The 15,360-nt window shown below is 40.7% G+C and overlaps 1 protein-coding gene across 8 annotated transcripts; it reads left to right on the top strand.

Annotated features, from left to right (window-relative positions):
* The first annotated feature begins 282 nt into the window (after nucleotides 1–282).
* On the top strand, nucleotides 283–14,917 carry CYP2R1 (cytochrome P450 family 2 subfamily R member 1). 8 transcript variants are annotated; one of them, XM_055355868.2, is made up of 6 exons: nucleotides 989–1,567; nucleotides 4,899–5,098; nucleotides 6,810–6,951; nucleotides 12,278–12,910; nucleotides 13,488–13,817; nucleotides 14,629–14,917. In XM_055355868.2, exons 3-6 carry the CDS (start codon nucleotides 6,930–6,932, stop codon nucleotides 14,802–14,804), a joined length of 1,161 nt encoding a protein of 386 aa, XP_055211843.2. In that variant the 5' UTR covers nucleotides 989–1,567; nucleotides 4,899–5,098; nucleotides 6,810–6,929; the 3' UTR covers nucleotides 14,805–14,917. The 8 variants fall into 8 exon arrangements, with proteins under 8 accessions (XP_055211845.2, XP_004050792.5, XP_055211842.2 ...); XM_055355870.2 differs by lacking the exons at nucleotides 989–1,567; nucleotides 4,899–5,098 and adding an exon at nucleotides 283–355; XM_004050744.5 differs by lacking the exons at nucleotides 989–1,567; nucleotides 4,899–5,098 and adding an exon at nucleotides 291–739.
* The last annotated feature ends 443 nt before the right edge of the window (nucleotides 14,918–15,360 follow it).

Below are 15,360 nucleotides of genomic sequence, written 5' to 3'. Positions count from 1 at the left end.
AGTAAAATTACTTTCTTTTACTACTGATGGGTCAATTTTCTACTGGAAATTCTGAAAAGTATCAGGTTCAGCTAAAGATTGCAGTGTTGATCATCTCTCCAGTTTTCCTAGTGTGAAATGAAATAAGCAGACCTGGTACTTAAGAAGACACTTTAAGAAAGGGCTGGCCCCAGAGAGGCAGGATCCGCCTAGCCCAGTGAGTAAGGCCGTCCTGACACCTCGTCAATGCCCTTGTGTCAACATTCTAGAAAACGGACTCCTGGCTCATTGCTCCACCTAGAGCCGCGCCTCCTCCAAAGGGTAGCACCGGCCACCCGCTCCGCAAAGTCCACTCTCAGCCGCGCAAAACTAGAGGGTAGTTGTCCCGAAGGGGCCTGAGCGCTCACTCAGTCAGCCAATGGCCACGGAGCTAGGGCGGGACCTGAGGGTATCCTGCCAATGGGAGTACGGCAGGGCTGGAGGGAGTGCCTGGGTCTCAGGGCTGCGGTGGAGTTCGCACCCCCAGCTCGGGCAGATGTGGAAGCTTTGGAGAGCTGAAGAGGGCGCGGCGGCGCTCGGCGGCACGCTCTTCCTGCTGCTCTTCGCGCTAGGGGTCCGCCAGCTGCTGAAGCAGAGGCGGCCGATGGGCTTCCCCCCGGGGCCGCCGGGGCTGCCATTTATCGGCAACATCTATTCCCTGGCAGCCTCATCCGAGCTTCCCCATGTCTACATGAGAAAGCAGAGCCAGGTGTACGGAGAGGTACAGCCCCGACGGGCCCCGGGCAGGGAGGGCCGCCAGGCTGGCCCGGGCTGGCCAGGGCCTTCCTGGTTGGACTTATGGCCGCTCCTGGGCCGACTAGTCGGGACCTCTCCGTGTGCCGGCTGCCCTTTGAGGGACACCCGCTTCCCGGGTCTGGAAGGGAGAAGTCCTCGACGCCGTGCCCCCTTGCAGGGGGAGCCCCGCCCCTGCCGGTGACCCACTCCGGGCCGAGGCCCCGAGGCGATCCAGTCCTGATTTTCCCGCTACCGCTCGAGCTCTTGCTCCTGCGCCTGCGCCGTTTGGCTCGCCAGCCGTGCCGCCACTTCAGGTCCAGGGTGGACGCATGCCCTCAGGTGCGGGCGTCTTGCGAGTCGGCCTCGCAGCTCTGTGGAAGCTGCACGCGGCTTGTCGGAAAATCAAGGCGTTCTGAGTTCTAGATAGTTAATAGCAGGTTCTTCGGTGTCTGCAGTCGACGAACGACTGGTGTAGGCGTTTGCTGTGAGAATGGAGAATGCAGGGGAACGCCCCTGACTGAGAAGCGGGCCCTTGGAAACGATTGTGAACGCGTGAATGAATTGATGACTAAAATCCGCTGCGGGGGTCCCACAGCGCAGATGGTAATGCCGTTCTGACTGGCTGGGAACGGCACCTTGGCAGATACTTAAAAGGCGCCTTCTGTGTGCCACTGTCACTGCCAACTTGGTGGCTCATTTAAAACTCATAACCAGCCGGTGAGGTCGGTACTTCGCTCCTCCTCATTCTGCGGAGGAGAAAGCAGCACGGAAATGCCCTGTGACTGGCAGCGGAAAAGGCGACCACCGCTTGTGTGTGGGTGTCCCGACGTCCGGAGCGGGCAGGAGTTTCCACGGGTCCTGGCCAGAGCTCACCTGTTTTGTTTTGAATTACACTTATTTATATGCAACTACAGGCCTGACGCTAGCGGTGAAGAAGGCAGATACAGCCTTTTAAGGAGTTGGCAGATGAGTGGGAGAGAGAAAACTAATCTCATTATCGGCCACAGGCTGTGGTCAGTGTTTTGAAGGAAAAGTACAGGGATGTTTGGCAACTGTGGTATTTCAGGTTTGACCTTAAATCCTTACTTAAACCAATTTTTACAAGGATTGGTCTAGGTGCCCGGGCGCGGTGGCTCACGCCTGTAATCCCAGCACTTTAGGAGGCCGAGGCGGGCGGATCACAAAATCGGGAGATCGAGACCGTCCTGGCTAACACGGTGAAACCCCATCTCTACTAAAAGAATACAAAAAATTAGCCGGGCGTGGTGGCGGGCACCTGTAGTCCCAGCTATTCGGGAGGCTGAGGCAGGAGAATGGCGTGAACCCGGGAGGCGGAGCTTTCAGTGAGCCGAGATCGCGCCACTGCACTCCAGCCTGGGCAACAGAGCCAGACTCCGTCTAAAAAAAAAAAAAAAAAAAAAAAAGAATTGGTCTAGGTTTCTAGAATAGAAAGTCACTAATGGTTTACGTTCCTTTCATGGTTCACTAATAGTTTACGTTGTTAAAGGGAAGCTGGACGAGATAATAAATGTATGTATAATTCTTAGATCTTATTTTCCAACCTGCAGTTCTCCCAGAATTGAGTTTATTCCCATGATTTTCATGTAATATATTTGATCTCTTTGGTATCTTGGTACACAGCATCATAATATTCTAGAGAAATAAAATGTAAAAGCGTAAGACTAGAGATCAGGTCTTCTGCCAGACAAAACTTGACCTCTATTCTGAGTCTTACTTTTTTTTTCATCTCGGTAGTGAGAATAACAACAGGAAACAGAAAAGTGCTACTCAAGTGTTCTTGGTTATTGTGTATGTTATTAGTTTCTTTCTTTTTTTATTTGAGACGAGTCTCGCTCTGTCACCCAGGCTGGAGTGCAGTGACGCCATCTCGGCTCACTGAAAGCTCCGCCTCCCGGGTTCACGCCATTCTCCTGCCTCAGCCTCCCCAGTAGCTGGGACCACAGGTGCTCGCCACCACGCCCGGCTAATTTTTTGTAATTTTTAGTAGAGATGGGCCTTCACTCGGTTAGGCAGGATGGTCTCGATCTCCTGACCTCGTGATCTGCCCGCCTTGGCCTCCCAAAGTGCTGGGATTACAGGCGTGAGCCACTGCGCCTGGCCTATGTTATTAGTTTCTATACACAGAACACATTTGTTCGACCTCCAAATTTGAAAGTATTTTTAAACAAGTTATTTGAAATGGTTTCTCACAGAAAAAGGAATTAAGCTTTTCTTATATAAATATTTGAACTGAAAGACACTCTGTATTACTATGAATATTTCTTTTGGGCAGGGGGTTGTCTAAGTCCCCTATCATAGTTTTATTGCTGGTACCACTGTTTGAGGGAACCATGGTTCTTTACAGAGAGAGCTCTTGACTACAAATGAAATAGGGCCAAACTGTTACTAGCTGCAATGGGGCAGAGGAAAAACTGAAAGGAGCAAAAATGAAAAAGAATGTATGCATCAAAGAGTAGACATTTGTTTGCGTCACTATGCCTTAGATCTAGTTGATAACCACAAAACATATTAACTCTAGGCTACAGCAGCATTTGATCTTTATCCTGGTGTGAAACATCTCTAAAGATCTCCCATTATCTTAGAGATATTTTCCAATTCTGACAAAGTCTCAAAGTTGGCATAAATTGTTAAAATACTATACCTTTTTTTGGAGGTTGAAGAATATTGTTCCCTCCTGTGCTTCCGAAAAGTTCTGGAAAGTTGTACCTAGGACTTAAATAAAATCTTAGTTTTCCACTGTCTTTTAAATTTGAGATGTATGCTCACAGAAAAAAAAAAACAACAACTGGACTTTAAAATTGCTTAGGACAGTCACTTCAAGTGACACCCGCCTTTGTGTTAGTCTTTGAATTCAATTCTGCTTTGTGATTCTTGAAAGTTAAACAGCCAGTCCTCAGGACTTATATATTCATTTTAAAGGCAATCTTAAATAGAAGTGTATCACACTGAAAATTACCATTTCCTTGGAGATTGATTCTGAATGTTTAAATTTCTGCAGTAACTTTAATCTTAGTCTAGATTTCAAGAGGCATTCCCTGGCTAGGAAAGCCAATACAAGTGGCTTTATCGATTATTTTCAGGTAATGGACTTCAGGACAATAAAATAATTCCATGAAGGCAAGTAGAATTGACAGCGTATTAATTTATTTTTACAGCATTTATTGAGAACTTTATGCACAGCACTGAATGAGATTCTGTGTAAGGATTCAAAGATGAAAAAGATGAAATCACTGTTCCTAAGGAGTTTGTAATTTAGCACGCAGGCAGAAGACAAGAATATGAATGTTTCTGGTTCAAGATAGTGTTAAATAAGTGCCATGGGAGCTTCTAAGCTCCCATGTGTGGTTCAAAGCAGAGAGAAAAAGAGTGCCCCAAGAAAGGCATCATGGAGGATGGTCCCTAAAGACTTGGTATGGTTAGGGTAGTATGGCAGTCAAGGGAAGCCTTCCAAATGAGGAAACAAACCAAGCAAAGGTTGAAAAGTGTGGCAGTCACTTAATGGTTTTCATCAACAGCACTTTGCACATTTGTCTGTTATTAGCATTTAGCCCATGATGTTATAATAATATGTTTAAATGTATGTCTCTATGACTATTCATTAATTCAACATATATTTCTATTGTCATATGCTGTGCACTGTCCTAGGTGCTAAAGATATAGCAGTGACGAAAACAGATTCCTGCCCTTATGTAGCTTATATTCTAGTGGGGGGAAGACAGACAATATAAACACAAGTAAATTATATAATATATTCAAAGAGTACAGAGTAGGAAGTAAACTAAATTAGGGTAAGGGAATGGAGAATGTTAGTGGGTCAGATTTTAAATTGCTTAATCAGAACAGGTCTCACCACAAAGATAGCATCTGAACAAAGACTTAAAGGAAATGAAGGAGCAAGCTATAGGAATATCAAAAGGAAGAACATTCTAGACTAAGAAAAGAGCAAGAACAAAGGCCATAAAGCAAGAGAATGCCACGTTGAGAATTACCTGTAAAAAGACAAGGATGAAATTAGGGAGGCCAGTTAGGAGGTTGTTGTTATAACATAAGGGAGAAATGCAGGTGACTTAGACCGGTCACCTGCAGGTTATAATAAATTGTCTGATTCTGTTTATATTCTGAAGGTAGAAACAGCATAACTGCTGAGCAGTTGGATGTGGAGTTTGGAAGAAAATAATGAGTCACTGTGGGTGACTGCAAAGTTCTGGGCCTCAACAACTTGAAGGATGTATGGAGTGGTCATTAACTGGGAGAGTGAAAAATTATGAGTAGGGCTGGTTTGGGTGAGGGAAAGAGACTTGAAGATCATGGAGTGATCTAGAAGGCAAGGAAAATGTTTTGTGTATTCCTGTTTACATCTCTGCCAGCATTATAATTAGCCCATAATTGGCACTAAAATTATTGAATAAATCAAAGAATATATAAGCTAATCTTGTACCCTTCCATAGATCAAAGCAGTTTAAGGATAAGTTTTCACAATTTGAGTCACAAACCTTTACCAAAAGTCCTTGAAAACTGTATACAGGAATACATACTAGTTCAAGTAAAAATTTCTCCAATTCTACCCTCAAATAGAGGACTATTTCAGATTCTTGAGTAAAGGTGGATTGTGTAACAACTTTCTCAAGCCATGGCTCCTCCTTGCTTTTTATGATCCCTGGTGTCCACAATTTGAAGCTCTACCCTGAAGCTCTATCCTGAAATAATTTGCCCTCTGTTCTGCCTTCATAGTGACACAACTTTAAGTTCATGGCTCTTTTACTATCCTTGTGGAATGGCATCTTTTTATTGTCTCTGCTAAAGTTCCCTTCTGCAAAGAGACTTTGCTTTAATAGGACTACATTACTGCATTGTCCCCACTTTGCTCGGCTGGTAGCCATTCCCTTTTACTTAGAACTCTTCTACTGTCACTTTTGACTAATACCACTGCTTACGGCAGGCAGTCCACGTTCTTTTCCCAAGGTTCTGGATATACCTAGTGCTCACTTGGCAGAGCCCACCCGTGTGCCAAAGACTCTGGTGGCCCCATTACTCAGCTGGTCAGTTGTTACCACTTGGCAGTCCTCATGACCTTTGCTGATATAACTTTCTGCTGAACTTTTGTTCTCTGCTAAGCCTCCTGTTTTCTTCTGAAGTAGTGTGTACCATGGCTAAATCTCCTTGACTTGTTTGCACAGGGATAAGGCTCGTCTCAGTATTTTGGCTGTAAAAAGCTATCCTGAAAGGATGGCAATAAGCAATCTTTACATTCCACTGATAAGGGAATATCGTTCTCTCACTGACTGGCCTCTTATATTGGGTTAACTAGAATAGACTACAGGAGGTGTGACATTGTAAGTGAACCTGGGGTGAGGCAAAGGGCAGACAACTCCAGCAAGGCATGGAATGGATCCTGTTTTGCCTTCCGCTTAACTGAGAGGCAGCCACCTAACCTATGTTGTAAATGCCTTTCCTCCAAGGTTAGGTTCCCTTAGAGCCCTCTTCATTCACTTTGTGGAATACAGAGAGCCAAATACAAATGGGCTTAGTTACAATATGTTTATACTTCAAAGTTGTCTCTCAGGTATTTGATAATCCTCTCCCTCACTAGCCTCATTCATCTTGGAAATAGAAGGAGATTCCTAGATATCATTGAACATTTTGAGGTAAAATGAATCATAAAAGAGCATGTATATCAAATATATTTTCTATGGCAATACTGAAGCCCAGATAGGTTAAGTGTTCTGCCCAGAGTCTTTTATCTGTTTAATGGCAAACCTTAAACTAGACCCAGGCCTCCCGAGTCCAGTACCCTTTTCATTATACTGTTGGTAAGACTGTGACTTTAGGCACTGAATGGCATAATGAAATCACACAGTTTTGCATGCCTTATAGAAGGAGGGCACTCTGAACATTGTCAGTTGAGTAATAACTGCCTATATTTTCAGGGACGTAACAAATCCTGGAAGAGCCGCACTTACCACTTGTAGATTTCCATGGTTATATTTCTCCATACATGCTGTCATTTAAATGTTGTTTTTCTTCTCTTCTCAAAGATCTTCAGTTTAGATCTTGGAGGCGTATCAACTGTGGTTCTAAATGGCTATGATGTAGTAAAGGAATGCCTTGTTCATCAAAGTGAAATTTTTGCAGACAGACCATGCCTTCCTTTATTCATGAAGATGACAAAAATGGGAGGTATGTTTATTTGCACCTATTTAGTGACTTACTAAGCTATTTTAAATCACATTCCTTATTTTAAGTTTTAGTGCATAGAATTGGGATTATTTTGTACTGATTAATAGGAAACTATTAATTTACAGAACCTAGTATTTGAAGACCTTTCAGGCTGTACTACACTCATATTTTAGACCAGTACATTGCTAATTTTATTGTGGTCCAGCTCTAATAAGTATTATAAATAATGTTTTAAAGAATCAACACCTAATAACATCTGAAGGTTTTGTGAAACAAGTTAGGAATAAACACATACTTCCACTTGAATCCGAAGTGCCCTTTTGAACCTAGTCTTGAGTACTTGATGACATTTTTACTATCATTTTACTTATAAGCTTACAGAACTTGAAGCAGCTTTTTTGACTACTAATCACTGTGATTAGTAAGTGTAGAGTTGCATGGTTTGTGTAAAGGACTAGCATTCTGTATGGTTTAGTATTGATCAGTGTTGGGGATTCCATATTCAACAAGGGGGAAAGACTGAAAGTTGACAAGATCGGTAAGAAGAAAGCAGCAACAGACAGCCTAAAATAGAATGTTCAGATCACGGCCGGGCGCGGTGGCTCACGCCTGTAATCCCAGCACTTTGGGAGGCCGAGGCGGGTGGATCACGAGGTCAGGAGATCGAGACCATCCTGGCTAACACGGTGAAACCCCGTCTCTACTAAAAATACTAAAAATTAGCCGGGCGTGGTGGCGGGCGCCTGTAGTCCCAGCTACTCGGGAGGCTGAGGCAGGAGAATGGCGTGAACCCAGGAGGCGGAGCTTGCAGTGAGCCGAGATCGCGCCACTGCACTCCAGCCTGGGCGACAGACTGAGACTCCGTCTCAAAAAAAAAAAAAAAAAAGAATGTTCAGATCACATACAGTGGTTTTAATAGTTAATAGTATAAGAATTTTTACTAAAGTTGTGTCCTAAATTCTCTAATATGAGTTTCACATTTAATTTCAAATAAAAATTTAACAATATCTTCCTTACATAGGCAAAAACTAAAGACATTGGTTGAAAAGGCAAAAATTAAAATCCTGTATTACATCACAAAGGAAATCAACTAATGCAGAGAAAGCACAAATTGTAAAAGACTGAATTCTCAGGCCAGAGTACAATGATACTTGAAAGCAGTAATATAAATAAAAAACAAACAATTAGACCAAAGAAGCAGCCACAATTATAATAGACCTTTAAAAAGATGATGAAAATGAAAGATGATGCAATCACAGTAATATTTGAGACAAAGTATATATTTTTCAAAGCTGTAAATTTATTGTTTAGACTGTTTTTATCATAAAGCATTCAACTTAAGATTTTTAAAAACCAGGTAGAAAATTATGTTTTTTAATTTCTTTTTTTAATTTTTATTTTTTTTAATTATTATTATACTTTAAATTTTAGGGTACATGTGCACAATGTGCAGGTTAGTTACATATGTATACATGTGTCATGCTGGTATGCTGCACCCATTAACTCGTCATTTAGCATTAGGTATATCTCCTAATGCTATCCCTCCCCGCTCCCCCCACCCCACAACAGTCTCCAGAGTGTGATGTTCCCCTTCCTGTGTCCATGTGTTCTCATTGTTCAATTCCCACCTATGAGTGAGAATATGCGGTGTTTGGTTTTTTGTTCTTGCGATAGTTTACTGAGAATGATGATTTCCAATTTCATCCATGTCCCTAACAAAGGACATGAACTCATTATTTTTTATGGCTGCATAGTATTCCATGGTGTATATGTGCCACATTTTCTTCATCCAGTCTATCATTGTTGGACCTTTGGGTTGGTTCCAAGTCTTTGCTATTGTGAATAGTGCCGCAATGAGCTTACGTGTGCATGTGTCTTTATAGCAGCATGATTTATAGTCCTTTGGGTATATACCCAGTAATGGGATGGCAGGGTCAAATGGTATTTCTAGTTCTAGATCCCTGAGGAATCGCCACACTGACTTCCACAATGGTTGAACTAGTTTACAGTCCCACCAACAGTGTAAAAGTATTCCTAATTCTCCACATCCTCTCCAGCACCTGTTGTTTCCTGACTTTTTAATGATTGCCATTCTAAATGGTGTGAGATGATATCTCATTGTGGTTTTGATTTGCATTTCTCTGATGGCCAGTGATGGTGAGCATTTTTTCATGTGTTTTTTGGCTGCATAAATGTCTTCTTTTGAGAAGTGTCTGTTCATGTCCTTCACCCACTTGTTGATGGGGTTGTTTTTTTCTTGTAAATTTGTTTGAGTTCATTGTAGACTCTGGATATTAGCCCTTTGTCAGATGAGTAGGTTGCGAAAATTTTCTCCCATTTTGTAGGTTGCCTGTTCACTCTGATGGTAGTTTCTTTTGCTGTGCAGAAGCTCTTTAGTTTCATTAGATCCCATTTGTCAAATTTGGCTTCTGTTGCCATTGCTTTTGGTGTTTTAGACATGAAGTCCTTGCCCATGCCTATGTCCTGAATGGTAATGCCTACGTTTTCTTCTAGGGTTTTTATGGTTTTAGGTCTAACATTTAAGTCTTTAATCCATCTTGAATTGATTTTTGTATAAGGTGTAAGGAAGGGATTCAGTTTCAGCTTTCTACATATGGCTAGCCAGTTTTCCCAGCACCATTTATTAAATAGGGAATCTTTTCCCCATTGCTTATTTTTCTCAGGTTTCTCAAAGATCAGATAGTTGTAGATATGCGGCGTTATTTCTGAGGGCTCTGTTCTGTTCCATTGATCTATATCTCTGGTTTGGTACCAGTACCATGCTGTTTTGGTTACTGTAGCCTTGTAGTATAGTTTGAAGTCAGGTAGTGTGATGCCTCCAGCTTTGTTCTTTTGGCTTAGGATTGACTTGGCGATGCGGGCTCTTTTTTGGTTCCATATGAACTTTAAAGTAGTTTTTTCCAATTCTGTGAAGAAAGTCATTGGTAGCTTGATGGGGATGGCATTGAATCTATAAATTACCTTGGGCAGTATGGCCATTTTCATGATATTGATTCCTCCTACCCATGAGCATGGAATGTTCTTCCATTTGTTTGTTTCCTCTTTTATTTCATTGAGCAGTGGTTTGTAGTTCTCCTTGAAGAGGTCCTTCACGTCCCTTGTAAGTTGGATTCCTAGGTATTTTATTCTCTTTGAAGCAATTGCGAATGGGAGTTCACTCATGATTTGGCTCTTTGTTTGTCTGTTATTGGTGTATAAGAATGCTTGTGATTTTTGTACATTGATTTTGTATCCTGAGACTTTGCTGAAGTTGCTTATCAGCTTAAGGAGATTTTGGGCTGAGACAATGGGGTTTTCTCGATATACAATCATGTCATTTGCAAACAGGGACAATTTGACTTCCTGTTTTCCTAATTGAATACCCTTTATTTCCTTCTCCTGCCTAATTGCCCTGGCCAGAACTTCCAACACTATGTTGATATGTGTTGTTTTAAGGTACTATGTACCGACCTTGGAAGTAGAAAATCATGGCCACTATTAGCCCAGTGTGTGAATGGGAAAATTTTGCCCTTTGGGTGAGCCCAGTGTCATGCCCAGGCACACAGCTTGGCCAGTGTAGGGTTGTTATAAACAGTGCTCCTCTGTACCTTCTTGTGTATATATCCCACATGCACATATTTCTCTAGGGCTGGTTTCATCTTGGCACCATTGCACTAGCTGTTACCTCTAACTGCAGTGGTCTTTCCTTAGGTATTTGCTTGTCTCACTTCCTCATCTCCTATGAATCTTTACTCAGATGTCATCTTCTCAGTGAGCATTTTGCTGACTACCCTGTATCTTTTTACTTGCTGTATAATTTATTTGTTGTTTTGTCTGTCTTTCCTACTAGTGTCTAAGCTCTGTGAGAGTAGGGACCTTTGCTTCTTTTGTTCCCTGATACATTCCTGACACTTAGAACATTGCCTGGAACATAGTAGGTGTTCCACAAATACATGTTAAATGAATATTTGTTGAATGAATAGTCATCTGGGAGTATAGAAAAAAGAATGGACTATGGGAATGTAAGATTGCTACACAGCACTAATCACCCCCTTACAGTAACTTTTTAATAAGTTCTACATTCAAAAATTATTGCACAATAAGTTGTTGGAATGTAAATTTTGTGTGTACCTCATGTACACAAGAGAATGTGACATTTTTCATTGTGGGTTGTGTTAGTCCATTTTGTATTGCTATAAAGAAATACCCGAGGCTGGGTAACCTATAAAGAAAAGAGGTTTAATTGGCTCATGGTTCTGCACACTTTATAGGAAGCATGGTGCTGGCATCTGCATCTGTTGAGGCCATCTGCTTCTACTGAAGCTCACAATCATGGCAGAAGGCATTGAGGAAAGCCAGCATGTCATATGGCAAGAGTGGTAGCAACAGAGCAAGTAGGGAGAGGTCCTTAACTTTTAAACAACCAGATCTCACATTAACTGAGCGAGAACTCACTTATCACCAAGGGGATGTTGTAAGACCATTCATAAGGGATCTGCCCTTATGATCCAATCAGTTCCCACCATGCCCCACCTCCAACATTGGGAATCACATATCAATGTGAAATTTATCAGAGGTACAACCGTGTCCCAGTAATGAGTGAAATTTTGAGTGAAGTACATGTTACATAAATATGTGCACTGAAGATGTTGAATTAATTTAAGGGAGAAAATTTTAATAGTAGCAACATCAAAACAGCAGATACATTGTGGAGACTCTGAAATTTTAAGGCAGGCAATATCAGCATTAGAAAAGTTTGAGCTTCATGTTTGCCCTTTTTTTGACTTCAGCATTTTGACTATATTGACAGCTCATTCAGAGTACCCTTACCCCTGTCATAGTTACTTGATTGTCTACCATATCCCTTTAATGGGAGGAAATTTATTTTCTAAAATCCATTCTCTTTTAAGCAGAAAATTTCTAATCCTAGAAGGATGATTTTTTAGGTGTTTGTTTAGTCTAAGATAAAACTTTGTCCATTGAACATGTGGTCATTTGTCTTTGGTAAATTAGGCTTATAGTAAAAGTTGGATAATATAGTTACCTGGGCCTATTTCACCAGGTTAAATTACACAAGACTGACTAGCTTCTTGTGGTGGTGCAATTATAGGCCTTTTCTGCCAGTCCACAGATAAGGAGTAGAAAAACTTTATCTGTTATAATACTCTGGCTAATGAGTTGCTGAGAACAGGACCCAACCATGTAGTTATATAGGAGGATAATTTGGAGAAGGATGACTAACCATCCATTAAAAAAATTTTGTTCCCTTTCATTTTTTAGATACAGAGAAGTAGGAATTATACAATATTTTAATATTTTTTTTCAGGCTTACTAAATTCCAGATATGGCCGAGGATGGGTCGATCACAGACGATTAGCTGTAAACAGTTTTCGATATTTTGGATATGGCCAAAAGTCTTTTGAATCTAAAATCTTGGAAGAAGCCAAATTTTTCAATGATGCTATTGAAACATACAAAGGTAGACCTTGTGACTTTAAACAGTTAATAACGAATGCTGTTTCAAACATAACCAATCTGATCATTTTTGGAGAACGATTCACTTATGAAGACACCGATTTTCAGCACATGATTGAGTTATTTAGTGAAAATGTGGAACTAGCTGCCAGTGCCTCAGTCTTCTTGTATAATGCCTTTCCATGGATTGGCATCCTGCCTTTTGGAAAACATCAACAGCTGTTTAGAAATGCAGCTGTAGTCTATGATTTTCTCTCCAGACTCATTGAAAAAGCTTCAGTCAACAGAAAGCCTCAGCTACCTCAGCATTTTGTTGATGCTTATTTAGATGAGATGGATCAAGGTAAAAATGACCCATCATGTACTTTCTCCAAAGAAAACCTAATTTTCTCAGTGGGTGAACTCATCATTGCTGGAACTGAAACTACAACCAATGTGCTACGGTGGGCGATTCTTTTCATGGCCCTTTATCCTAATATTCAAGGTGAGGATTCTCTTGATGATCTCAGGGTCTATCCTTACATGTAGGGTTCCATACATGTTTTTGAGTCTTGGCCATGCACAATACATTTTCTTTAGGAACTCCTGCGATGCCAGCCAAGTATAGAAATATTTAATAGTTACAAAAAAGAGTTTTCAAATCTATTATCTCAATTCATGTAAAAAAAATCTCTGAAAGAGGTCTTATTATGCCCATTTTATAAATGAGAAAAAACACTGTGTGTCTGCAAGTGGCAGAGCTGGAATCTGAACTCTGATAGAATTTTAAAAACTAATTTTATGCTTTACTATTTTTCTTACTCCAATTCTAGGTATGTTTAATGTTTATTCTTATTACTTATGTCTTTCACAATAGAGCTACCCAGAGCACTGGCTACTGTTAGAACAAGATATATAGCATATATTTCAATAGAACGCCCAGATAATAAAAAATCTGAATCTGGATGTATCTATATCCTATTGGCTTGTTATAGGTTATCCTTTATTTTATTCCAGAGGGAAATAACTTTAGGTATAATTCTAAGAACTGCATAATAACTTGAATACTTTTTCTCTGACAGGACAAGTTCAGAAAGAGATTGATTTAATTATGGGCCCTAATGGGAAGCCTTCTTGGGACGACAAATGCAAAATGCCTTATACTGAGGCAGTTTTGCATGAAGTTTTAAGATTCTGTAATATAGTTCCATTAGGGATTTTCCATGCAACCTCTGAAGATGCAGTTGTACGTGGTTATTCCATTCCTAAAGGCACAACAGTAATTACAAATCTTTATTCTGTACACTTTGATGAAAAGTACTGGAGAGACCCAGAAGTGTTCCATCCTGAGCGATTTCTGGACAGCAGTGGATATTTTGCCAAGAAGGAAGCTTTGGTTCCTTTTTCCCTAGGTAAGAGAACTTTCACAGGGCGTAACTTTAGAATAAAGGATAATGATAATTCATTAGATACAGCATCTTAATCTGAAGCATCCTTCTATAGAATTAAATATCCCAATTCTAAAAACACAGAACTGATTCTTACAGGAGAGAATGATTAAATTGGAAGTAATTAACATCTGTTTCGGCTTAATATAAGCCTTAATTTATTAACTATAGATGAACTTTTGAGAACCCCTGGCTTCTTCTAAATCTGTTTTTCAAAACTTGTGGAATGAGAATTCAGTAACAGGTAGCTTGAGAAACTGAGACCCAGAGAGGGAAAAGATATAGTCACTTAAGTAAAACTAGAATCTCACTCTCTTGGCTTCTGGTTATTGTACTTCATCTTCAATTAGGAAAATATTGCTTCTTCTGTGAAAAGGTACACAAGACCCATGGAAGATGGACTAGAAACTCTTCCCCTTCATTGGGGAAGAATACGCACTTAGTTGAAATGAAGTGGACTGTTCTTGAGCAAAATGTCTCACCTCAAATTAGATCTTTTGTGGCATATCTTAGGCTCTGTTGCAGCATAGGAGGGAAGTGGGAGATGGAACTAAAGTCTTACAAAAGTCCGCGGTCTAACAAAAGGAGGTAAATGAATGGGTTCTGCTTGCTGAAGTGTCAATTTCTATTCTTTGAGATTTAAGAAAATCCTTTAATAAACATAATTCCCTCTTTCTTTAAATTCCAGATTTCCTGAATGACATCCAAAATTAGACATTAATTTTGGTAAAGATTGTGGGTTTAAAAAATTATTATATCTGCTTTTTCTGTTTAGGAAGAAGACATTGTCTTGGAGAACAGTTGGCTCGGATGGAAATGTTCTTGTTTTTTACAGCATTGCTTCAGAGGTTTCATTTGCATTTTCCACATGAACTAGTTCCAGATCTGAAGCCCAGGTTAGGCATGACATTGCAGCCCCAACCCTACCTCATCTGTGCTGAAAGACGCTGAAACTGCCTGGGATGTTTTCGGGAACAAGGATGTATATTTGCCTTATCCCTGAACTTGGTTTAATCAAATCAATGTGTGTATTAGAATAAAAGTCACAGGATCAAAAAGCCAAATGAACACAGATGTGTCTTAAAATAGTACTAGAGCAGAAACAAGCACTAGTCGTGATTGTTTTTCAAGATTTTATGACTTCTGGGGTAAAATTCTCTGTTGAGAGACACAAAGGTGCAAATGATGGGTGCTGCTTAAAATGCTAAGAAGGGTCATGGACGCCCTAAGCTGAGCATCTTGTTTAGTACCAGGTACTTTCATCCCTTCTTGACTCCATCTGCCTTCTGTCCTGGGGGGCCTTGGTTCCAGAAACCAGCTCCCTTCTGATCAGGTATTGTCATTAATAAACTGTGTGGTACCAGTCCAGTTTAATAGAGGATTACACAAGAAATTAAAACACAAATAAATGAGTTTGGACTATAGAGGTATTTTAGATATGGTGGGAGATGGTAGAAGAAATATGTATTTAATGTAGAGCCTGCCAGTGCTTTCATATCTTGCTTCC

Source organism: Gorilla gorilla, chromosome 9 (genome assembly GCF_029281585.2).
Source record: "Gorilla gorilla gorilla isolate KB3781 chromosome 9, NHGRI_mGorGor1-v2.1_pri, whole genome shotgun sequence".
NCBI lineage: Eukaryota > Metazoa > Chordata > Mammalia > Primates > Hominidae > Gorilla > Gorilla gorilla.
This window is presented reverse-complemented; position numbering and strand designations above follow the sequence as displayed.

Excerpts from the sequence above, each read along its gene's own strand:
- CYP2R1 (XM_004050744.5), top strand. The coding sequence starts at position 398 with ATGGCCACGGAGCTAGGGCGGGACCTGAGGGTATCCTGCCAATGGGAG. Across the intron at positions 12,911-13,487 it reads CCTTTATCCTAATATTCAAG|GACAAGTTCAGAAAGAGATT; the intron begins GTGAGGATTCTC and ends TTTCTCTGACAG. Across the intron at positions 13,818-14,628 it reads TTTGGTTCCTTTTTCCCTAG|GAAGAAGACATTGTCTTGGA; the intron begins GTAAGAGAACTT and ends TTTTCTGTTTAG.